Source organism: Rhinolophus hipposideros, assembly GCF_964194185.1.
Source record: "Rhinolophus hipposideros genome assembly, chromosome: X".
In the NCBI taxonomy this organism is placed as follows: Eukaryota; Metazoa; Chordata; class Mammalia; order Chiroptera; family Rhinolophidae; genus Rhinolophus; species Rhinolophus hipposideros.
This window is the reverse complement of record NC_138046.1, coordinates 49,948,026-49,973,397: the sequence shown is the minus strand read 5'-3', so window position 1 is coordinate 49,973,397 and position 25,372 is coordinate 49,948,026. Positions and strand designations below refer to the sequence as shown.

Genomic DNA, 25,372 nt, shown 5'->3' with positions numbered 1-25,372 from the left:
GTCCCCGGTCTTCTGGAAGGGAGCAGTGGGACCATCTCGGAAAATGTGTTGGATGAGACAATCGCTTGGCTAGGGGTTACTTCCCCTGCATAAGCCTGTGTGAGCACAGACATAGGGAAAGGAGGTGGAGAGGGGGGCTCCTGAGGGGCCTGGAGAGGAACAGCACTCAAGGAGGAAAGAAGAGCAAATGAGCCCAAAATAGCTTTGCAACAGACCCTTCTGAAGAAGGGCTGTAAGCCTAGGAGCTTCTCCCTTTAAGCAAGAATGGTTTTCCTATTGTAACCGCCTCCCTCTTGTTTTCTCAGGTATTTAAAAAGTCAACTGAGTCAGGTACACAGGACGAGGGATTTCCAGTTTCTCCCCTGCATCGTGTAAAAGTGCCTGCAAGGCTGGTGGGGGGAGGGCACAGAGGCCTGGGCGGCTCCAGCGACCTGATCTGCAAGCTAAGCCAGGGCCCGCCCCCCTCCGCGCTGACACCCATCCCTTTGGGTCTGTGCATCTACAGGACTGGGGGGGACACAGCCAGAACTCTCCCAGGCCCCTCTGCTAACGTCCACGACACACATCCCCAGGCATGGCCTTACACATAGATGGAGAGGGTAGCTGTCTGCTTCATGTGATTTGAGGAGCTAGAGGTCAAAGAACCTTGTTCAGGCCCCAGAAGGCCCACTCCAGCAGCCCACAGGTGAGCCCCAGTTCTCACTTGCCTTAAGGTAGAATTGTGTAGAATTGTGACGTAGGAGGGGAATGACATTCAGCTACTATCAGCTGTTTACGCTTTTGCTGGATTCATTGTATCACATTAGCAATGGCAGAAAGCAAGGCTCCTCCTAGGGGATTTTTAAGATGCTGGGAGATGAGGAAAGTTCTGGAACGTGAGCTACATCACCTTATAGTTGAGAGCCCTGAGCAGCTGGGGATAATTTGAGGGAGCTTGTGCTACAAGGGGGAATGAGGGAGAAAAGAGAGTATCAAAAACAAATCCTCCCCAGGTCACCATTATCCAAGGGATGCCCTTCTTCCTGTACCCCAGCTGACAATGTTTCAGATTTGGCAAGTGGGTTTAACACAAGGGAGATCCCACATCCTCTCTAGACAGGCATTTCCCAAGAATTCATACTCACCTCCTCCCAGTTAACACAGGGACCATGAGGGTCCCTTAGTGCAGGTTGAGGAGGAACAAGGTCTGGAGTGGGGGTGCCATTCACCTTCCCTACTGGGCTTCAAGGCCTGGCACGGCTGACCCCTTGCTTCCTAAGAAGAGGGACAGTCCTTAGTTTGTCATGGCAGGGGTGGTGGAATTTGCTCCCTTGGCCAAGCCCCTGCCCAGAGCCAAAGAACAGGGAAGGAACACACAAAGAGCTGCACCTGGAGGCCAGGATTCTGTCTCCACTGACGCCAGGCACAGACGTGAGTGGAGTGGGTGCTCCCAAAGACAGCTGGCATGGACTTGGCATCTGGGGTCCATTTGCACTGGAGAGGTTAGAAGCCATCTGGACAACTACAGCCCTAAAGATGGAGCACTGCTGCCCAGCTTAGAGTCCCCAGAGACACCGCGGGAGCCTAATGAGGTTGCCAAGGGAACGGGTCTGGCAGCCTCTTGGCAGGGGAAGAGATGTGGAGCAAAGACAGTCCCAGGCTCAGCAGAGGGCCCATAGCCAAGATACGCACGGCAGGCAAAAATGCAAAAATCAATTCACAAAGACAGCAAGCATTAAATCTAGGTAGAGCCTGACTGAGTGAGCCCCCTGGCCTGTGTGGGCTATAGGGACGGGAGGAACTCCACCCACCCAGGTTGTCGCAGTGCCACTGTGTGGCTAGCTCGAGAGGCTGGGCCCCGTCCGTTTGGCCTCTAAGTGCCATGCAAAAAGCAGCACAAGCCTCTGCTCTCCTTCCTTCACCTACAGCTCGGCCCCTGGCACAGTGCACCTGGCCAGCACTGCTGTTTTCTTACGTGTTCCCTGAGCCAGGAAGAAGACAGTGAGGGAGGAAGGGCGTGAGAAGGGAGAAGGGACTCCAGGAAGGGAGGAAGGGCTGGGATGCCAGCCTCCCGAGGTAGCATAGATTCTGAATGAATACACTACTGACTGTGAAAGGTAGCAGTGCTGCCTCTTCCAATTCTAGCACTTCTGGGAGTCATTTCTCAGCTCACACTTCCCTCCTGTGACAAATACATAAATCCTTGGCTGAAGAGGTTGCCGTGCCCCTTCCTGTCTCAGACGTGATTTTCCTCAGATGAATTGCACCACCTCCTTCAGACTTGCATAGGTCAGACGACTAGACCAGGCACAGTGATATAGCCATCAAGCCATGTTGGGGAGGGAGAAGGGAATCAAGATTCCCTGCTGACTCCCTGGCCCTGTGTCTCCCCAAATCAAAGTAGGCATCAGTGGACAGGCCCCTTAGACCTTCCTGGACAAATCCACGGCATAATATGCATATGACACATTTCATAGACCCAGAAAAGACTTCTCTATGTCTGAAAACCAACTTCCAATTATTTCTGGGTGGCTTTTTCACTTGTGAATTGTCTCTGGCAATGCTTGGGCTCAGCTTAGCTTCTCCCTATGTCCAGTTTTTCCTCCTGGTTTCCATATACTCTGGGATGCAAGCTCATTTTCCTATCAGCACAAATAATTAGGGAGAAATAACTACTGAAAAATATTAGACCCATAGTGCAATTTCCAAGAGCTGTACATGATTTTTAAAATATTATCTTCTATCTTGATTACCCATGCAACACGTCCGATGTTACCCCCAGCCACGTGAAATTCAACTATGATTATATCTGGAATCTGTGTGTGAGTGGATGATTTATTTTCGCAAGGACCTTCTTTTCTGTATGCTCGTCTTGGACTGCTGTCAAAGTCACCCCGCATGCCTGAGTCCCCAGAGACTAGGCAGAAAGGATGGGGAACCTGGGATTTAGTGATCGCTATGGATAGCCCACAAAGTGGATAATGAATAAAGGAATAATCAAAATGTGACTCTATCCAGATACAAGAATGGGGCTGTGTGGGTGGGTAGGGCGGCTGAAGACAGAGGCTGCAGTGAACCATTAGCACACAGTTCGGTATCATTAAGGAACAAACATGATCCTGGGTGCTCTAAATAGGAAAAAGGCACATAGGAACTATGAGGTCATCTTCCTTCTCTATTCCATGGCCATCAGCCACTAATGAAACCCTACACTGCTCCAGTCTCCTATAGGACAGCTAGCTCAGGGTGTTAAGGCAGGTGATTGGGTCCAGTTAGCTCTGCTCCTTTCCTAACCTGCCATCTTGCGAATGTGTGTCACTGGTCAGAGGAGAGATTGCGGTGGTTGGCTGAACGCAAAGGTGTGTCTGCTCGTCTGGTGGACAATTTGGAGATTGTCTAAAGGATGGAGAAAAATGGAAGCTGGTCCAAAGACTTTAGTTTTTAAATCGATCTAGCTAATTTGGAAAAGAATGCCGACAAGGTACATAAATAAGCACTACCATTTAAGCATATTAAATGGTGCACAAGAAGGCTAGAGGACAGGATTTAGGAGGAACAGTCTTAGAGAGCAGAGGTTGTTAAACATGGGTCTGTACAACCAAAGGATGCTGTGGTATTTCCTTTCTTAGAGGTGCTGGAAGCTCAGCTGTCCCTGCTGGAGCCTTTTGCTAAAGACAGTTCCAGGGAAACAACAATATAGGCAAGTCACTCAAGGCTGCTGAGGCACAACTCAGCCGGAAGGCAGGAGACCAGATCCCAAACCTCTCTCACCTCCCTTGCTTTCTTTCAGGGCTTACACTCATAATCTGCAAGGTGAGCCCTGGGAGGAAGCAAGACTAAGGAACATGTCCTCTATCTCACGGCAGTGAAAGGAGGAAGTAGACCAAAGAGCCCATCACAAACTTTCGACGGAAGTGGGAACCCTCCTATCCAGTGTGATTTTATACAGTTGTCCCACAAAATATGTCCAAATCTGTCTGGAAATTGGCCCAAGTACATGTGAAATGATTTCAGTGACATTATTTCCTGCCCTTCTGTAGCTTTGTGCACTCAGAGAAAGATTGTAACCTCTTTGACTTGCTTCCTGGAAATACCTCCTTACGTTGGAGTTGATTACACCCGTGAACAATGCTGAGAAGAAATCCGTGGAACCTGGTGAGGACAGACAGCCCCACCACCCTTTCAGCGGCTGCTTCCCCGTGTGCGCGGGAGTGTGGCAGAGACAGACAGTGGCCTGGAGCAAGGGAAAGGCCTGCTGCTAATCTGGAGTGTTGAGTGTCACGGGGGCAGAGCAGGACAACGGGGATATAAAAATAGCAGGGTGTCCTTATGCTTGCAATAGGGCTGTCAGAGGGGGCCTTCAAGCTAGGCGTCCATGGGACAAGCCAATCTCCAACCACACTGTGCGGCCTCCATGACCCCCTGGCTCCTCTCGCCTGCCTCTGCTAACACGGTGCGGTCTAGGGACCCCATCCAGAAATTTGTCGACCCTTGTCAAGATGTTGGCCATATGTTAGTGCTGTCGGCAGGCTATTTATTTCCTATTTTCTCTAAAATAACTTAAAGCAGATTCACTTCTTAAAAATGCCTCCACCTTAGAAATATTTTTGAAATTACAGGGTGTATGGATTAGATACATTTCCCCCTAATACATGTTAAATTTATAAATAGCTATAAAAATAGAAAAACAAAGTTGGTCCACCTACCACCTAAAATCAGCTTGCACACCACCAGTGTATGTTTACCACGCTTAGGGAAACAGTGGTCTCTGTATAGTGCACGCAGATGGTCCCCAACTCCAACAAGCACGGCTTTATTTCCTCCTCCAATGTAAAGCCGGCAGGGCTTTAGGCCGCCCGAATGGCTGGGATACCATCCTGAGCCTGCCTCTCTCGCCTTCCTCTCAGGGCTAGGGCCCTGGCCCTTATTATTTTCCTCCTTTCAGGTGCCAGCCCCAGCCAAGGCTGGAGTTTACAACAGAACACAGGGCCCTTATTCTCAGTCAAGTGCTCCTTCCCTCGAGCTATTTCCCCTGCTGAGAATTGCACACTAGACCTCACTTAACTCGGACAGTGCCCTCTGTGGAGTGGACTTCCTCCGCCTTGGCCCTAGGGGTTGCTTCGGCTGGAGTGCCCCCAGCCCACATCAGTAGCCCCAGCAACCTGCAGCAGCTGGGGAAGCCAGGATCACATGGGGTCCCTAGTTGGAACACAGACTTCCCTGGGAAGCCAGTGACCCCTGCCCGGTCCTTGAGCCTGATCACCTGGTGGTCAGGAGACAAAGTAGGCCCTCAGCAGGAACACGCTAAGTGGGGGCAAAACATTCTTCGAGGCAGAAAAACATGTGCGATATTGGCTAAACCAAAGGACCATCCAACAACCAAGGCTGACCAACAAGGGAGCGAGCTTGCACGCCCTCAAGCCAAGTGGGCGTGCCTAACCCCTGGGGATGCTTTAGAAGCGATTCCTGTGTCAGCTGGAGAGTTAAGGTCCTTCAGGGGCTTACATATGTTTGTTGTTGTTATTATAAATAGATAAACACCCCACCCTTCCCTCCACCCTCCTTAATCTCACCAGGCCGCTCTCAGAGTCTCTGTATACAAAGTTCTTAGAGCAGCAGAAAGGCTCCGAGAGAGTTGGGGCTGAGGCTGGGAGCTCCATGCACTGGGCTCTAGGAGCTCCCAAAGCACCCTAGCTTCCACCACCACTAGGAGACACCTTCTAGTCCATGGAACCCTTTGGGGAGAAGAGCATGCTAGGTGAGGATCCAAACTTTGCAACCTTTAAAGGACATATGTAGATTCTTATTTGTGTCCTTGTTTGTTTAGAGGTGTCAACTCTATTTGGTGAGGGTGGTGGCACAGTCCAGCTTCCTCTTTCTTGTTGTCCTCCCCTCTTCTGCCCTCCCTTTCTCCCTTCATCTCCCCTACCTGGAGACTCTAAGGGGCCAAGGAGGACCTTAAGGGCTCGGTACAGTGCAGCCCTATTCCCTGAGGGAATTCTGAGATCCCTTTCAGCCTTAGGAACCTATGATGGATTGAGCGGCAAGAAATGCTTGTTGAACAAAGTGAGCTAAGAAGAAAGAGGGCCGGCAGCGAGGGAGCAGGTGTGCGGTGGTCAGGGGAGGGTGCTAGGGCAGCGGGCAGCGGTCTGGGTAGGTGCAGGTGGTTCTTTTTCTAGTCACTCTCCCCACTGCAGTCTCCACAGTAGTGGAGATGATGGTGGGTACACGGTTGGCAGGGGACATTGAAGATGGTCTGCCACATAGGGAACACCAAGTTCTTACGCATGGGATGGCAAGGAACTCTCTGGTTAGTGAAATGTTACCTACTATGGCTTATAGAAGCTCACTATATAGCCCAGAGAAGATTGACCAACTTTGAAGAATTCTGAATGCCGTGAAATGCACCAAACACCAACACTCAGCAAGCACATTGGTTTTTGGTAGCTCCTCTGTGCATGAGTGGGGGGAGAGTAGCTATATATAGTAACCACCAAATTCTCAAAGGTCCCTACACTGAGTCATGCAGCGGTGGGTTTGGTGAGAGAGGGGATTTACCAAGCAAGGAGGTTTCTAAGACAAGGGGCCAGTCTCATCCCTCTCAGGCTCTATTTTAGATCCGGACGTGAACATCCAAGATGTGAAAATGCCCCCAATTTGATTGAGAATTTCTGCAAAGACACACATGAAGAACTCAGAAAAACATTCTGAGCTTTGAGGATGAAGGAGCCACTGGGAGACATTTGGTGGAAGGGCTCATTAGCAACTGTGCATTGACCACACCCCCAAACACCCTGGTTCTCCTCACTCCCCTATTCCAAGCCCATCATTCTTGAGTTTTGAACATTGACCCTAATGTTCCAGTCAGCCTGGACTCCCTCTTGGGGTCATGACTTTTAACACATTTACCACCTTCTCCTGTTTTTCCTGGTTCATGTGAACCCTCTCTCCCCCACCCCCACCATTCTAACAATCAGGGGTTTCAATGACTTACTCAAGTGTCCGTGCATCCCATCCACACAGGTGTGGTCTTCCAGAATTATCTGAGTTGGAAGAGACCTTAGAGACCATCTTGTCTGTCCCCTCCCCCATTTTGTAAGTAGGGAAAGCAGCCCACAGAAGGACAAGGAGTTACTTACTCAAGCTCAAGCATCAGATTGGTGGCAAAGTCGGGACTCGAACCCAGATCTTCTGGATCCAAATCTGACCCACTTTCTACCACCTCGAGCTGTAGCTCCTCCAGGAACTGTGCCTCCTCCAGGAGTTCAGAGTCCTCCCCAAGCTGGGTCTCCTCCACAAGCTGGGGCTCCTCCAGCCTTTCCCCCTTCATCTCAACACTGCCCAGGGAAGCCTTGATTGCCTGGCTGGGGTTGGTTCCTTTCCCCTTCTGTCTGTCTGTCTGTCTCTCTCTCTCTCTCTCTCTCTCTCTCTCTCTCTCTCTCTCTCTCTCTCTCCTCCTTCCCCCCCTTCCCCTCTCCCTCTTCCTCTCCTTCTCCAGCGCTTTCTCCTCTCTCCCTCTCTAGCTCTCTCTCTCCTCACTCTGTAGCTGCCGGGCTAGGGCGGGAACAACTGAAAACTCTTTCCCAGGCTCGGAAGAAAAAGTGCTCAGGGAGTCCCGTGGCCAGCCTGGGCTGGCTCGGCTGTGCAGGCGGGAGGAAGTTCCCGGCTCTGAGTCTTGGGGGCTCCCAGGCTCTGAGGGAAGGCTGGAGCTCCTGGGGCGAAAGCTGCCCTCCAGATCTTCTGCCGAGGCCGGGCCAGCTTCCTAAACTAACTCCCAGACTGAAGGGGAGGGCCGGATCCTCCGGGGGAGCCCAGACGGCGGCTCTGCCAGCCAGCCCCTGTGGTTGGAACTTTCAAAAAGACCAATGTTTCAGCAACTGATTTCTTTTCCAACCCGAAACAGCAGGCCTTTCTGTCCCCCTTGCATGACTGTGGCTGTGGCATGCAGCCCCAGCCTGAGCAGAAGCAGAATTCCAGGGCTGGGGCTCCATAACACCCAAACCACTGGTCAATTCCATTAAATAAAATCAAATAAAAAAACACCGTTTTTGGCATCAGGTGGACCCAGAGCTGGTCTCCTGGCATGGAGAAATTGTGTACCTACTGGGATGGGATGTGCACAGCTGTCTAGAGATGAGAAGTCAGAAGGCCATTGGATCAGAGAATCAGGAGATATGGTTTCTCTTTTTAGCTGGACACTAATTGGCTGTTTGGTTTTGGGCATGTACCCACCCCACTCTGGGCCTCAGTTTCCTCATCTGTAATGGGAGGGAGTCAGACTGAAGGGTTGCAAAAGCCCTAGGATTTCTGAGCCTCTGTGTGTCCATTTAAGATGCACAAGGAGGCAGAAGGTGCAGGCAGCCAACACCAGGAGGGAGAAAGCTCCAGGTCTTGAAGAAGCGGTGCCCAGCTCCACTGCGCTCTGGGATCCTTCTCCATTTGCTAGCTGTGCCAGCAGGGTGACCTTGTGATTCTGTAGGTTTTGATCTTTGGTAAAAATTCCAAAGCTCCTGGCAGCTCGCCCCCATGCCCCCCCCCCCCCAGTGGAAGAAAACCTTCTCAGTCATATCTGAGTGTGAATGAAGAATGTTCAGAGAGCAAGCAAGCCTTGACAGGGAGAGAGCGGCCAGGCTGGGTGGCAGGTGTTAGCTGGCTCTGAGCAGGAGAGGGTTCCTGACTGATGGAGCAAGGGAAGGGTCAGTGAGGGCACTGGTGACAGAGGGAGGCAAGGCAAGTCAGGGAAGGTTTTGTTCTGGCTCCACATATGGCTTGCCTAAGATAACAAAGGCTTCCCTCTTACTGAGCGCTTCCTGGGAGCGTCCTCTCACTTAACCTTCACAACCACACTTCCCCCATTTTCTAGATGAAGAAGCTGAGGTCCAGAGAAGTTGTCACTAGCCGAGTCAGAGAATCTGTCAGTGGTTGTCCATCAGAGTGGCAAGGCCCTGTGTGTCACGAACACACGGTGGCTAATGTCTTTCTCTGCTCCTCAGTGGCCCCTCCAGGGCCTTCCAAAGGCAGAGAAGCCCCTCCCAGCTCCCTCACAAGTGCCAGCACCTCCCAACCCTGCTCTAGGCTCCTGTTTTCCCAGTATTCAACAGCCCGGCGTACACCTTGCCGCGAATGCTAGAACATGCTAGCAAAGCCTCCCACATTTGAATAGGAGACGGAAGACACAGCATTTTGGAGACATGGTTGTTTCTGGGGGCCAGTTTCAAGCATAATTTCCGGTGCATTAGTTCTTTATTCTCTTCACTGACCTTCATCCTGTTCATTTGGCAAATGATGAGCTCGTCAGTCTTCCTGATCCTGATTTTCAGCTGATAGGCCATTATAGGCCTTAGAGAATCACTCTGCCTAAATCAAGGCTGCTTAATCTTGGCAATGAGAATATTTCCTTGGGGGTTTGCTGCTATCCGAGTGCCTCAGTGAACCGGACGAGCTTCAAAATCCACATGTTAGGGCATTAATAGTGACTGGGTCCATTTTGCCTTCCTTCGCTACGGATTTGGGGCAAGAATTTCCCCCAGAAGGGCACATGCAGTGCCCATGGTTTTAACAAGGTGACTTCTTTTCTTTTTGAGGATTTTTGTAACCCTGGGGAAGCCCCCTTAGCATACATTCTCGCAGCGTCCTGCAACTTTCCTTCATTACGATCGATTGTAATGATGTGATTATTTGTGTAGTGATTATTTGACATCTGTCTCCACCACTAGAGTGTAAGTTTCCTGCCTCAGGATCCTGCCTGGTTTGTTGACTGACACTGTAGCTCCTTTGTCTAATGTTTGCTGTGTACATGAAAGGAGAGATCCTCCTCCTCTCCAAGTACCTGGGGGGGGGCAGTTTTACTCCAGTGCCCCCAGGGTGCTCCCCAAAATTGTTCGACTGTCGAAGGTGGGTGCCCCACTGAGGCTAATTTGGCTAGGAAATGAGAAGGGAGAAGGATGAGGGACCGGACCCTACCAGCTCCTTAGTCCATTCTCCCACGCCATTCGGTATCAGGAAAGTATATGCTCGTTTTAATGACTAACCTCCAATGGAATTTCATAGACACTTTTATCAGGAAAGTATTTTCATGAAAACACTTTCATCTACACATACAACACATGCACTTTCCTTTTCCTTAAGAAGCACCTGCTTCTGACTCCTTTGCTTTCCCCACCTGTCTGTCTCCTTCTGTCCATGGTCCTTATAACCAGCCCTCTCACAGTTTTATCCAGTTCTTTATTGCTACTATCAGCACCTTCCCCATATTTATAAATTACTATAACACCCCATGGTAATTTTATCTAGCTTCTCTGAATGTTTGCAGTCAGGAAGTACTTTCGGCTATCTAATCTCAATTCTTCATGCTACAGTAGAGGCCTGTTTCCTCTTGTTCTGTTCCTACTGTGGTTTGGAAACAGCTAGTCACCATCTCTGAGTTGTGACTTTTCTTATATTTGAAGATCAATCTCTCTTTTCTCTCTCTACCACCCTCCACTCCACCTTTGAACTCCTCCTAGATCACTCATCTTAGTTCCTACAGCCTGGCCCCACAGCCCTCTGAAGTCCCAGGCTTCCCTCCTGTTGGCTAAAGTCTTATCAGCCCTATCTGGACCCTATACAATCAGACTCCCTTGGAGCATGCTGAGCTCTCAGCTGTCACTTGCCTTGACATTGTGTGGAATTTCCCCTCTGCCATGAAAGCTCTTTGGAGCCCCTCGATCAATTTCTTTGCCCCTCTCAGAGGTGTAGCCTCCCTTCCCTTCTGCACTCAGGCTGTTTTTCAGACAAATATCTGACATTTGAAGCCCAGAAAATTTACACCTCGAGCCCCAGAAAGGCATGCAGTCCAAAGCACTGTCCCCACTGCCTCTGTACAATGAGAAGCATTCATAGTAACTTAGAAGGAGGCCTGCAAAGGGCAAAGAAAACCCAGACGACCCTCCCCTTTTTTTTTCCTTTACAGTAAATAATTTACAAAAACAAATTTTCCTCCCCCCCCCGCCCCGCTATACCCACGTTATCACCAGTTCCCAGGGCCAGTCTTTACACATTTCCATACTGTCATGGACTATTTTTAGCAAAGGATTAAGTACTAGTTGCTCTGTGGGCTTGAAACTCATTTCTTCCTCTTGTCAGAATATTGTCAGCCCTCTACTTTTGGACCTGCTGGCCACAAAGATATTACCAGGGGTGTGAGCAGCTACCTACATGATACGGTTTCAGGGGATCTTTTGAAACTCCTGTCTAAAAATGTCTCCTTTGGCCTGGGTCAGATGATTAGAATTTCAGCATTCGAGATTCATTTCTTTAGCTCAAGTATGACTTCCTCAGGAAGACTTGCCTGATCTTTTGTTATGCTCTCTGACAGAAGCTCATTCCTTTTCCCTCTTGGCACTTAGTTTGAAATTACACATTCATTAGTGTGATTATTTGGTTGATGTCCATCTCCCCCACTCCACTGGCTATTCCATGATGGCTGTGCCCGTGCCTGTTGTGAGTTTCCCATTCTATTCCCAGTGCCTAACACTGAGCCTGGCACATGGAAGGTGTGCAAGATTTGTTATTGACTGAATCTGTTCGTGAAATTAAGTGTGAATTCTCCAGAGCACTAGTGGGAAATGGATGCACAGGATACTACCTGTGGGAAAGGGCCCCAGAAAGCCACCGAGCACTGCTGGGCATAAGCAACACCCTCCTTCCCCAGGTGACCTGAGGCTGGTTCCTTTTCCTACCCCAGTTCCCTCTCCTTTCCTGTCTTCTTGAGGCTTCCCTTGTTGCTCAGCCCTGTCCCAGGGCCGTCATTTATTGGGCATCTGGGAACAAAGGGTTTGACCCACGTGTGAACAAGGCTAAAATGACACCCTGAGGGGCCACCAGCAACTTTTTTTCCAGAGAGACTTGGGCAAATGGTATATACAAAAAAAAAATGTGTACACATTTTAAGAAAGGAAAACTGTATTAAAATTGTAATACTCAATACATATTGATAACAAAAGGTGAATACAAGCCACTTTTGACTTCTGCAATGCCAAGAGGTGCTCAAAATGGTTACCATCAGTGAAATTTTAATACAGTTTTTTTTCCTTTCTTAAAATGTGTATACATTTTTTTGGCACCCTCTGTATATTCTCATGGGAGCACTGTGAAACCCCATCGGAGTTACCCACCTCAAAAGGGCCCTAGTGGAGACTGAGGCCAGAGGTGCACAGGTATGAAGCCACATCCCAGGCTCCTCTGGTGTCAGCCCCAGACTGCACTACCAAGCTCAACCCTCCTGGTCCCAGTGGGCTTTCTCCAGGCACCAAGAGAGGTGCCTTCCTGCTCCCAGGTCCTGAAAGGCCTCCACCCATCCAGGGCTAGCCCGGGTCCTTAAACGGAGACTGCTAGGGGCCAGCTTGCTCTGAGTCTGAGAGGGGTATGGGAAGAGGGCTAGAGTGGGCCTTTTTCTCATTCCTGAACCTTGGTGACTCTGGGTTCTAGCCCAGAAAGAATGGAAAGTATTCCTCGCTATCTCTACCCAAGGCCAGGCCCTTTCTACCCATGAGCCCCACTGGATGGCAAGGTCCCCCTCCCCTCTCCTGACCAGAAAGCCTGCAGCCACTTCCCACAATGCCAAAGCCAACCCATTCTTTAAGGCTCTGATAGAAGCTGCCACCATAAAGAGACTCTCCCTTCCTAGTTTGCTTTGGCACTGCCCACGCTCTGGCCCTGCAGACCCCGGGCACCATAAGCGTGAAGCTTTTCCCTCCAGGAGCAAGAGCCCCAGTGGCACTACTTTGTTCCCCACCTGCCGTGGGTAGAGCTGCTCTACTCCCCCGGCTACACTCTCAGCTCCCCACGGTCCTGCGGTCCTGCCCTAGTCTCTGCCACCTGCCGTGTCCTCTACCATGCTCAGCAGGGAGGCCTTCGATAAATCCATAGTAAGTGCTCAATAAATTGCAGGCCCTTGGTCAAATAGGAGGGATGGACTCACTGAAGTGCTTGGTCACTCAGTACAAGGCTGAATGAGGTGCTGCCATCATTCATTTGCTGTGCACCTGAGCAGGCAGAGTATGTTGCCTTAACACTGAGCAGGGTTTTTTTCCTATTCTTTTTTTCCCTGTTTGTTTCTTTTTTCACTCGGCACTGACTATGAACTGAAAGAGCAAGGAGGATAGGGAGAAGTGAGTGGCTAGAAGCCTGGGAGAGGTCTCGAGGAAGGGAAATGCTGCATTTCCACCTCAGGCCCCCGCTATTGACCGAATTCTGGCTGTGAGCAAGGGGACTTGGGAAGCCCAGCTCTCCGGAGCACTGAGATGATGGTCTTGAACTTGTCTGAGGATGAATGTGTCTGAGCTTTGGATGCAACCAGACCTACTGGTTATCCCCAAGCTGCCTTTTTTTTTTTTTTTTTTTTTTTTTTTTTTTTTTTTTTTTTTTTTACTTTATTTCCCGTTTCTTCTTTCTCTGACTGGAGAGCAGCACCCCGAGCCACCCTCAGCCTTTGAGGCACTTACCCGCCACCAACACAATGGGACAGGCTGGGTAAAGGCAAGGGAAGGCACGAAGAGGACCTACTGGTTTAGTCACAAACTTTGAGCCAATGGAATATTAGATTCATGGGGCTATTCTGTGATAGTCAAATGAGCTTATTAGAAAAACATGTCATAGAATCCAAGCAGCCTGACTTTACTGGGGGCTCAGTTGTACCAAGGCAGTAATGTAATTTACTGAATAGGCCAGGAAGACAGCTGAGAATCATCGAGAATTCAGGCCGGCCTGGGGACTTGGAGACTTCATGGAGAATGGACTGGGAATTGGGTCTTTTAGGGCCTTCCTTTAAACAGCTCCTCCAGCTTCCCGTAAACCCTTCTGCTTGGGGTCCCCAGAGTAGTTCCTGAACCAACAAGCAGATAAAAAAGGAAGAGGGACTTCTGAGACCTGTTCTGTACCTCCCCCCGAGGCAGCAGGCTGTCCCTTTTTAGCAAGGTACTATCAGGTGATAGCAGGGGGCTCCCTCCCCCGACAAGCCCTAAACCAGACTCAGCCCACAGCAGCTCACCTGCCTGCCTACATTTACTGCTGACTGTGGGAGTTCCAGGGGGATCACCTTTGCAGCCTGGTACTTGTCTCTGAGCAGACTGCTTGCCTGACACTAGGGAGAGCAGGCTTTTCCTTTGGGAGTATGATGAGCTCAATTTAGACCCCCAGCAGGCTTCTGAATCCTGGCCCCAGAGAGGCCTGCCACTGAACAAGCAGAAGCTTGATGCTTCAGTAACCTATCTGTTACATAAGGCACTGGGCGCGATATGAGTCAGAGCCCTCAGGCTGGCCTAGGCCCAGTCTAGTCTGCGAGTAAGGCTAAATGGGAGGTGTGTGTGTGTGTGTGGGGGGGGTGTAAGCCAGGAAGGAGCCGCTGGAACCATCTCCCTTCCGCTCACTTCTCACCCACTTCCTCAGGGATAACTGTAGCCAATCACTGGCCTAGAGAACTCAGGGGAAATCCCAAATCCCGGTCAGACCCCTATGCTGTGAGCAGCTGCTCTCCATCTCCCCTAAAGAGAAGACAAGAGGAAGCGAGGTGAATACCCAAAGCTGTTCCTGAGTAAATTCTTCCTTCGAGGAAGGATGGGGAAGGTCCCTGTGGTGCTCTATCCACAGGCAAGGGCCTGATTTCAGGCTGGGCCTATTTGAGGAAAGTGGCTCCCAGGGGAGGAAGGCTGATAGCGTGCCTGGGGCATCAATGACCAAACAGGCTTCCAGCTCTTGTTTCCCCTTAGGCTAGTGTCTGCACAGTGGAAAGCTTCCCATTCAGTCTCCCGTGCTGGCGGTGATCTCACACTTCTTAAACTGTTTCCAAAAGAGTGATAGCTACTTTGGGGCAGGGATTTCCAGCTAGAAGGTAGAAGTGAATTTGTCTTGCCTGCTGATAAGATTCTCTCCTGCTTGAGTTCAGATTTGCAAAAGCTTGCTTTCTACTCTCACAGACCCCCATCTCATCCCCACCCGGACGCCTTAACGAAGCTCCACAATGGCCTCCATAAGCCATCTTCCCTGCCCTGCCTCCTTACCTAACGTGCTTTGAGACTTGAGATCTAGCCTTCTGAGCTTCACAAGGTTCCCATTAGTCCATGGGGTTGTGTAGAGGGCCTGCTCTGCCAAAGCTGCAGACCCGCAGTGAAGCCCTAGCCCTTCTCCCATTATTGCAAGTATTGGGACAGCACAGCGTGTCCTGGGTCATTATTCCTCTCTTCATCTAAAAGGGACATTTTGTCTTTTTGACCCCTGTGGTCATGGAATGCTCTCCCTTGAGTGCACCAAGCACACAGAGTGCCCCACCAAGTGGCCCCAAGCTTCAGTCCCACTCAGCGCGTTGGCTTGTCTGGGGCTCCAGAGGCTGTAGTGCATGAGACCAACCCCTTAGTTATGTAAACTTGGCCCGCCATCGCCCATTGCGGCTTTGTACTTATATTGAGGGATGCCTTACATAAGAGGAGAAAGTTCAGGCAGAAGCAGAATTGCGATGAGCAAACACAGCACAACGGCCACCACCAGGTGCAGACACGACCGCCCTCATTCCTCCCAGCCAGCCCAGCAGGTGGGGACAAGGGCTCTGCTGAGCTCCATAACTCAGGGAATCCGGAGACCCTCGCAGTCGTGGCCAGACACATCCATCTCCATTGACTCAGACTCCCTGGCCTTCAGGATCTGTTCTGGAAAGGAGCCAACGCTCTACCTGGAATTTAGAGTTTGTTATTTTATCTGGAAGTGCAAATATAAGCAAGAGTGTTAACCTTCTCTTCAGGCGGAGAGGGAAAATAAGGTCACCCTGGAAAGAGTTACTTTCTGAGGTGTGGACTCACATGGGTCCACTCCTGGAAAACTGGAGAAGCAGGTAAAAGTCATGCTCTGGTCCTGCCACTTTTCTTTAAGAACATGAACCTTCCATCCAGGCCTCCCAAGCTCTCATGCTGTCCAGAGCCCCAGACTGCAGCAGGCCTTTCATGGACTCTAGCCTCGATCCCTACCTCTCGTCTCCAAACTTGGCTTTCCCACATCCCATTCCCAGAGAACACTACTCCCTGTGAGCCGTCACCCTGAATGAAGGATGAACAAATCCACCCAAAGCAGTCGATGATGAGTAAAGATGCCACTCGCTAGTCCTTTAAAAAGTGAGCCCTGGGACACAAATCAGGGTAGACCCTGGTCATTCATGAGAGACGCACTAAGACTTTTGCCTGTCCCTTATTCATGAGCATCCAGAAAATGCATCATTTCTCCCATAAAACTTGTATTTCCATCACTTTGTTAAACTTCTTAGCTCTCTTTACATTATAATCACTAGCACCAGCAGCTGACTCAGGTGGGGGGGGGGCATTCTCCTTAAAGAAACAGACATTTGCTCCTTTCATGAGAGTTACTATATTTATGTGGACTATGACCAAAGGACTACAAAATTGGGTTGAAAATTAGGTGCTGGACAACTCCAGTCCTAGGAAGAGACCCAAAAGAATCGAAAGAAGGGACTCAAAAAGATAACTGTACACCAATGTTCATAGCAGCATTCCTCACCAAAGCCAACAGGTGGAAATAACCCAAGTGTCCATGGACGAATGAATGGATAAACAAAATGGTGAATATCTATACACTTGAATATTATTCAGTCATAAAAAGAAATGAAGCACTGATACATGCTACAACATGGACGAACCTTGAAAACATGATGCTAAGTGAAAGAAGCCAGATTCAAAAGGCCACATATAATATGATTCTACTTACATGAAAAAACTAGAATAGGCAAATTCAGAGACAGAAAGTAGACTAGAGATTCCCAGGGGCTGGGGCCAGGGGAGAAGGGGGAGGTTATTGTTTAATAGGTACAGAGTTTCTGTTTGGGATGATGACGAAGTTCTGGAATTGGATAGTGGTGATGATTGCACAACACTGTGAGTGTACCTAATGCCACGGAATTATATGCTTAGCATGGTTAGAGTGACACATTTTGTTATATACGATTTACTGCTCTATGTGTAACATATGCATATGTAATACACAGATAGTTTATATACATTATATATATGGTAGGTGTGCTGGTGGAGGACTAGAGTCACTCATAGGCCACTTAGCACATAGAATTCCCATCTGTGCCTCAGCAAAAAAGACAGTTTCTTTTATATCGAGATTCTGATGAGGTATCCAAACCAGGAATGTTAAGTTGCAAATGCATTTGTGTTTTTAATAGGAAATGTGCCTTAATCTAAGAGTGCCTATTCTTTGTCAGACCACTAGGCACTCAGGAAATAGTTATTTTAAATTACCTTGGGCTAGGGAAGGACTTTTGAAGCTTGATACCAAAAGCAAAAATCACAAAGGCAAAGAAAGGCAGGCTTAACCACACAGAAACTCAAAACCTCTCAACAGCAAAGAACTCCATCGTCAAAATCAAATGTCAAATTAGTTGACAAAGGGTTGCAATCTCTAATTCAGGGTTTCTCACGGTGTGGTCCACATACCACTGTGCTATAGGAGAGAAGTTTTAGATGGTACCTGGACAGAGAATTGAATCCTAGAGTATGAATTTAAGCGCTACAGCAGGCATGCGGGAGAGTAGTTTTGCCCCTCAAATCACACCATGTAAGTGGCTACGTCCTCAGAAGTCAGGTCCAGGAATATACATTTATGAAATCATGAATTCTAAGACTCACTTAGAGAAGCACGAATATTTATTTATGCAATAAATTTTTCTTGGAAACTTGATCTCTCCCCTTACTACTATATATCAACCCAACAGGGAAAGTTAAATGAATCTAGCACGCACAAAACAATTAGAAATCTTTGCTATTGTTATTTTCTGAGCATCTAAGTGTGGGAACTAGTTGGTGCCAGGTGAGAAGCTTAAAGGTAGGCTCCGAGGGCTTTTAGAGCTGAAAGGGAGCTCCAATTCTGAATATCTCAGACTATCCTGGGCAGGTGTGCTCAGGGACTGAAGGCAGGATAGAGCTGATTAAGAAGTTAAGTGGGGTGAGGGGTGGGAGATGAGGGTAAGGGGATCAAATATATAGTGATGGAAGGAGAACTGACTCCGGGTGGTGAACACACAATGGGATTTACAGATGATGTAATATAGAATTATACACCTGAAATCTATGTAATTTTACTAACAATTGTCATCCCAATAATAAAAAAAAACATTAAAAAAATTTAAAAAAATAAGAAGTTTTGGATAAAATCTTAGAAATAAATTTGAGGTTACAACAACAGAATACCACAAAAGCTCCCCTTTCCACTTGCTACACCTTACTGATCAGAGAATTAAGGCCCCTTAAATTTCACCTTTGCCAGTTTTTTTCATAGGCTACATTTAAATTGGAAGTTTTAGCTGTTTGCCCAGCATATTTTATTGGCCACCTAAATCTCCTACTATTACTATTTTCCAGTTTTAGAAGCATATTTAAATGATAAGGTGGAATCCCCTAATAATAGGGTGACAAACTATCCCCGTTTCCCGGGGCTGTTCAAGTTTGAGCATCGAAAGGCTTACGTCCCTAAACAGGGTAGTTGGTCACCCTACCTAATAAGCACATTTTAATCATTTGGTTAGTCTCTTGGCTAATATTTACCTCTGCTTAACAATGCTTTCTTAATAGACAAGTCTTTAGTGTCTGACTGATCTCTAGAGTTTTGCTCTGCTTTTCATTATGAGGCATTGGGCAAGTTCCTTAATTTTCCCAAGCCTCAATTTCCTTCATTATAAAATGAAGAAGGGAGACAATAGCACCCATTTCATTGTGTTGGTATAAATATTAAATGAAATTATGCATACATAATGCTTAGTGCACACTGCAAATGCCCAGTAAGTGTTAGCTATTAATCTATTATAATTATTAGTTACCTAACATAAGATCGAAGGGATAGTGTTTAAAACACACCTCCCAATCGTTTAGTGACACCATTTACATACCAACAAACTGCATGCCCATTCCCACTGATTCAAGGGTATACACACAGCACTATGCATCAGGACTTCTTCCAGGCTATTAGACTTACACATGTGGTTCAAACCGAAAAAAAAAAATCACATTTAAATCTTAATAAGGATTTCCCAAGACTAGTTTAAAGTTGTAAAATCTTTACATTTTACAATTGTTACACTAATGATTAAGCAGTCATCTAACCAAACCAAAACAAAACCAAAATCCTTTGGTTGTATAACTGGAAATCCAGGGAAAAGCAAGTGAGTATAAAACACAACCTTACCCTCAAATTGCTTATGTTCTGTGTTCCAAGGACACCAAGAGCTAAGTTTGGAGGGAGGGATAGGTCAAAGTAGACAAACCAGATAGAAATCAAGAATGTGCCCCGCCCATCCCTCCCAAGAATATAGGAGCCCTTCCAGTAGGGAAATGGGCTGCAATTGGGCTGGGGGGTGGGGAAGAGGAAAGGCAAGGAGAGTCTCTTCTCCGGGAGGAGAGGTGGCCTTCAAAGTAGACAAATTAAAAGAAAAAGACACGCAAACAGGAATTTGAAATATCACATCATTAAATAGAAGTAAAAATGATGGCATTTGAAATATCAAACCATTAAATGCAACAGAAGTAAAACTGATGGCTTAGGTATAAAGATAGAAACCCAGAGAATAAATGAAGAAAGAGGAAATTTTCACTCAGGAGAAGACTGTCCAGCTTAGATATTGGAGCAGTGCCGTGACCAAGCAATAACGGTCTCCTACTACTACTAAGGAGCATGTCGCTCTGGGCAAATCCTAAACCAAATTCAGAATCCCCAATCTCTAAGGTCCTAGTTGCCAAGAAAAAAAATGCAAGAATGCTTCATCCTGCTAGAACCGGACGGCTATCACCACAGGACCCTGTCACTCCCCAGCCTCAAGGAAGGGCTTGCTGTTCACTGCTTAGCTATTTGGAACCAACCAAGAGTCCCTGTGATCCCAGGAGGCAGGGTGCTCAGGTTCATTCACCTTCCTAATAATTTGCCCTGTTCCCACCACCAGTGCCCCCATCCCTATTCTGTAGCATTTCTAGGCATTGCTAAGAACTAAGCATCAATAGACAGGTGTCAATGGACCAGGTGACACAGGAGGTCTTTCTGTTCAAGAAACCCACACAACCAGAAAGCCTCCCAAGGTGTGGCGCAAGAGAACACTTTGATCTTCAGCTCTCAGCCTCACACCTCACTCACCTAGATCTGACTTTCACAGGCCCAGAGCCTAGGAACCAAGCTGGGGAAGTGTCCCCTCTTACACATCATCAAGGACATTTGGGGCAGTTTCTCTCCCAGTTGAAAGAGTACAAATGTGACAGGTGCTGTTTCCAAGTGTCTCTGCCAAGCCACCCCTCCCCCCGCACACCGGCTTCTCTCCTACCAAGCCCCGCTGGATTGTCAGGAGCCTGTCAGGGCTTTTGCTCCACAGGGCTACAGCATCTGTGGTCTGAATACGCTTGTAGTAATCTTTCACCAGAAATGAAGATTCCTTAGAAATCTGTTCATATGCGGCCTGGTTTCTTTGAGAAAATGAGATAAATTGATGCCTAAAGTGAAATAATAGATGAGAAAGGGTTTTGATGGCATTGCAAATGCCTGAGAAATACAACTTGTTATGATAATGCTAACAAAGTCGGCAGCTCTGTTGCCCCTCCTGGAACTTCTGGAGCTGAGGAGGCAAACAGTCTGAGCACTGACTGAGGGTAGTACCTGCCTATCGCGATGATAGCCTTTAAAACGTTCTATTGGTGCCTCTCTGAAAAGCCGTCCAATTATTCAAATATTCTATAGGTGCTCACAATTTCTTATTAGCTTGTCTGAGCACACACCTCCTGCCCATGACCTGGAATCTCAGAACCAAAAGGAACCTTAGAGACCAGAGAGGTCAGGTGACTTGCTGAGGCTCACACAGTTAGGTAGAGCCATGACTTGTACTCCACACACTCCAGGTCTCCCACAGCAGGGTTCTCTTTTTTGTACATAACCTGCATCTTTGAGAAAAAATAAAATCCACCCTGTCCACACACACGTACGCACGCTGGTGCCCTGTTCCTATGGCTCCAAGAACACCAAACTCACAGGGGGTGGCTGGCTTTCCTGAAGTTGCCTCCTTTGCCTCAAAATGGCCACAGTTGTCCCGCCAAAGACTGGCTCTTACCAAAGTGTCTCAGACTAGAGGACAGCAGCCACTTTGGGGCTTCCCACTGTGTTTCTCCCCTCCCTTCTCCTGTCCTTGCCCTTCAGCAGGATTTCTAGAAAGTCTGAACACACACGTGTGATGACATGGATTCATCCACTCTTTCATCCTAGGAATCTCTCTGAGGCTGCTTTTAGCCATCATCGGAAATTGAAGGCTGTGATCCATAGAGGGGGTGGGGGTCCTCCCATCCAGAGTCTCAAGAAATTCTCACCAGTGTCTTAATTTCTCTTGTTCCCCATCCACCCACACATCAGCAGCTGTTTCATTTGTCTTGACATTTTGCTTGTCCTCACTGTCAGTCAGGGCCACTCAGTAATTTAGATGCCCTTGCAGTTTCAGTCGGAGTTCAAATCGGTAGTTAAAAATGGGCTTCTGAGAACCTGGGACTCAGATCCCAAGAACATCCACCGCAGAATCTCCAACGTAATGGTGGAAATTGTGCATTGGAGGAAGGGGTGCCACCAGCTACTCCCAGACCATCCAGGGCTCTGGTCACCTTCTAGACTGCAGCACCTCACTAGGAAAGCCTCTGCAGGAACCCTTCAAAACAGAGCTCCTATCTGTCAGGAGTCCCCTCCACCCCATAAGGATCCTGGGGAGCTTTGGGGTCCAGTCACAGCAACCTGTGAGCCCGACCTCCACAGTGTCCCGGTGGCCCCTTCTGTCAGGTGAGAGTCCAGCAGAGGCTGGTGCAACCCCAGACGCGCGCCCACCCATCTGGCCGGCACCTCACCTGTGGAAGAAGAGCAGGATGGACAGCATGGTCTGGTCGATGTTGCGGTTGCAGATGCCCTCGTTGAGCAGGTAGCAGGGGTCCCGCAGCACCGGCTCTAGCGAATCCTGCCGCATTATGCTGTTGAGCTTGTCAGTGTTGAGGTTCTCGAAGATCAGCTTCTCTTGCAACTGCCGAAAGTTGCTCACGGTAGGGCTGCCGGGGCTGTTGTTCTCCCCGCTGCTGTCTCCCAGCTCGCTCCGGTGGGCCAGGTCCAGACAGCAGTTGCAGCAGTCCAGACCGACAGGTGAGCGGCAGTCGGTCTTGGGCCGGGCCATCTTTTCAGGTTCGGGGGCAGCTTGACCTGCCTGGTCGGGGGCGGCTGGCAGGTGCGCGCCCTCCGGGCTGTCCTTAGGGGACTCCACGGTGTCTGGAAAAGACAAGCTGCGAGAAGAGTTGGAAATTAGCGCCTCCAGCCAACCACCCTCGGATCGGCCCCCTCCTGGCTGTGCTGCTCCGGGTACGAACAGAAACAGCTGGATAAACAGTTCGGAGCGGATCCTTGGGGCTCACTTCCTTCTCTTCCTCCTCCTCCTTTTCCCCTTCACTAGAGGCCCGGGCCGTCCCCCGAGGTGCCGCACGCGGCCCCAACGTTGTCCCAAGTTTCCCAAGTGTGATTGGGGCTCGGGGCGGACCTGTGGCAGCAGGAAGGGCGGGCAGCACGGCCGAGGGAAAGTCGAGGCGCGCCCTCGTTCTCTCCTCCTCGATCCCTCCCTCCCTGGCTCGCTGGCTCGCCCTCTCTCGGGTTCCCCTGGGCTGTGCCGGCTGAACGGTGGCAGGAGTGGAGCGCGAGTGAGCCAGAGAGCGAGCTACACGCCCAGGAGCCCGCACGGGGCCGTGACAGCCAGTAAATTAGCCCCGGGGGGACGGCAGAGACTGCTCCTGCGCCGCTATCCCGGCGGGCTCCGGCCCCACGGCCTGCCCTCAACCCCCAGCCCCGCCTCATCCACACGCCCTCACACCCACACGGTGGCTCACACCTTCGCCCGCTCTCCGGGGAGCCCGGCCCCGCTCTCCCTCCCTCCGGGCGCCCAGCGCCTGGGCTCGGGTTGTCTCGCCGCTCACGGCGCATACTCCGTCAGAAATCTACAAACCGCCGGACTGGGGCCGCCGCGCCGCCCCGCTCTGCTCGGCGGGAGGGCAAATTTCCCTCGTCCCACAGCAGACGGGTCCCCCTACAGGAGAGACACCGCCCTCGAGAGCCCGTCTAGTTACAGTCTTAACACCGCTGCCCTCCACAAGTCTCTTTTCAAGGGGTGCGAAGCATAACCCTGGTTTCGACGGGTAAAGGGAACGGCTTCCCCTGAAGAGAGTCTGAGCGTGCCAGGCACACATCAGGAGGACCCAATAAACGCCTTAAACAAAACTCACAGAAGCACGCTCAAACTCTCCTCGGTTTTTGTCCCTTTCTTCTCACTTCATTTATGTCCGCCCCCACCCCCACCCCCACCCCCCACACACTCGCTCTCTCCTCTCTTCCCTGAACCCCAACGGAGGCGATCTCCGTCCCAGCTTCCGGGAATGCCAGCTCCCCCGGCCGGCTCCCCGCTGCCCGGCCCCTTCTCCCTCCCTCGCTCTTCTCTCTTCCCCGTTCGCCCCCTTTCCCCGGCCCCGCACCCTTCCCTCTGCACTTCTTATCCCTGTCTTTCTTTTCTCTCTCTCTCTCTCTCTCTCTCTCTCTCTCTCTCTCTCTCTCTCTCTCTCTCTCTCTGTCTCTCTCTCTCTCTCTGTCTCTCTCTCTCTACCCGTTTCGCTCTTCCCTTTCTTTCCTTATTTCTTTTTCTCCTTTTCCGTACTTCCTCATCTACCCCTTCTCGCGCCGGTTCTTTTTCTCTCCTCAAGGTCTTCCCCCTTCGTTTCCCTTATTTTATTTTCCCCTCGCTTTCCTCACTTCAGCACTCACTCTTTCTCCTCGGTTTTCTCCATTTCTCTTCACTTCATTTTAGCTTCCCCTATTTTTCCAAACTTGCTCTCTTTCTTTTCTGACCCTTACCCTCTCAAGACACGTACTGACGCGATTAGCGAGCACTGGGGGGTGTCGTGAAACTGCCTGTTGTGGCTAGAGCTGAGGCAAGGTGAAAGGGCAGATTTGCGGAGAGCGAGGCAGGCTGGTGCCCCGGGTCATACCCGCGCTCTACGAGACGTGGGGATGTTCTGGGTGGGCGACCGGTAGACTTCCACGACTTACACACGCGGAGTACTCTGACTATATAGAATTCAATAATTATTGGTTCCTGAAAAGAGTTCCAAATATTCATGATGTTCAGTTTTCACATAAAACTCAAATGTATTTTCGTTTCAGTCAGCACTCCCCACCCCCCTTCAGCTCGCTTCATTCACAAGCCCAGGGCCTTAGCCATAGAGCAGTACGTACTGCCACCTAGTGGTCAAGACGTCGAGCATTTTCTGCCTGCGGCGCGGAGTTGGATCTTTGGGAGACGCCACCCGGGCTGCCTCCTACTGGAATCCACACCGCATTGGTTCTGAGAACAGCAGGAAGAAGAAGGTAGATACTTTGCACTACCAAGCTGAACACCTGGACATTAATCAGGGCAGAGCCACTCCACAGATTTGAAATTCCTTCCAGGTGCCGCAAGCATCAACCCTGTTATTAAGAGCAAAGGGCTTCCAACAAATGCCTGTTCCCAAGTGGTCTTATGCTGTTTCCCCAAAAATAAGACCTAACCCGAAAATAAATCCTAGCGTGATTTTTCAGGATGACATCGCCTGAACATAAGCCCTAATGTGACTTTTGGAGCAAAAATTAATATAAGACCCGGTTTTATTTTCGGGGAAACACGGTATATGGGATCTATATGGTTCTGTGGGCCTTATACGCGCCTCCCCCGTCCTTCTCCCCCCTCCCCCCTCCCCCTTGCCCCTCCTCCCTTACCCTCTTACCCCCCCTGCCCCACCCACAGTTTGCAGAAATAGAGCGAGGGCAATACTCTACTATGCTGTAGGGGCCAGAAAACCAGAAACAAGCTACAGCCCCGGCTCCTGACAGAACCCCGAATCAGAGAGGAAAGAGGCACTTGGAGGTCACTGACCAGACCAGTGCAAAGAATACAGTCCTTGAATTCTCACTGACCGTTGAGGATTCGGTTTGCTCTCTCAACAGCCAATCCTTTAGATGAATTTATTTTCCCTTCTTTTTCGTTGCCTTTTTTTTAACTGATGCGTTAATTTCCCCTTTTCTTCTTCATTGACTTTTTTAATGTTCTTGGGTAAAAGCCAGAGGAGGTAGTAGAATATGAAATTTCATATGTGTTGTGTAGACTTATAGCCTACTGAATTGTTTTTAATTACAGTGTTTATGATTTTCCCTCTTGTTTATAGTTATTTTATGTTAAACGTTATAACAAAATATATTAGTTCTATAAATGTTTATTTAAGTTGTGTTTTGAGAACTGCTGGGGCCTTTTGCGTCTAGACTTGCCTGTGTCCTCTTATCT

General features: G+C 49.4%; 1 protein-coding gene across 16 annotated transcripts in view; it reads right to left on the bottom strand.

Annotated features, from left to right (window-relative positions):
- Nucleotides 1-24,007, bottom strand: part of TSC22D3 (TSC22 domain family member 3) — a gene marked incomplete at its 5' end in the record, with an annotated part of 61,215 nt that extends 37,208 nt beyond the window's left edge. For 2 of the 16 annotated variants that reach the window (XM_081041830.1, XM_081041820.1), the window contains 2 exons: nt 21,879-22,301; nt 22,898-23,300. In XM_081041830.1, the coding sequence (XP_080897956.1) occupies nt 21,879-22,301; nt 22,898-22,989 (515 nt within the window). Of the gene's footprint in view, nt 1-21,878; nt 22,302-22,385; nt 22,527-22,552; nt 22,864-22,883; nt 23,525-23,820 lie in introns of those variants that run through there. The other 14 variants (XM_081041824.1, XM_081041827.1, XM_081041821.1 and 11 more) reach the window with 14 other exon arrangements.
- Between the last annotated feature and the right edge of the window lie 1,365 nt (nt 24,008-25,372).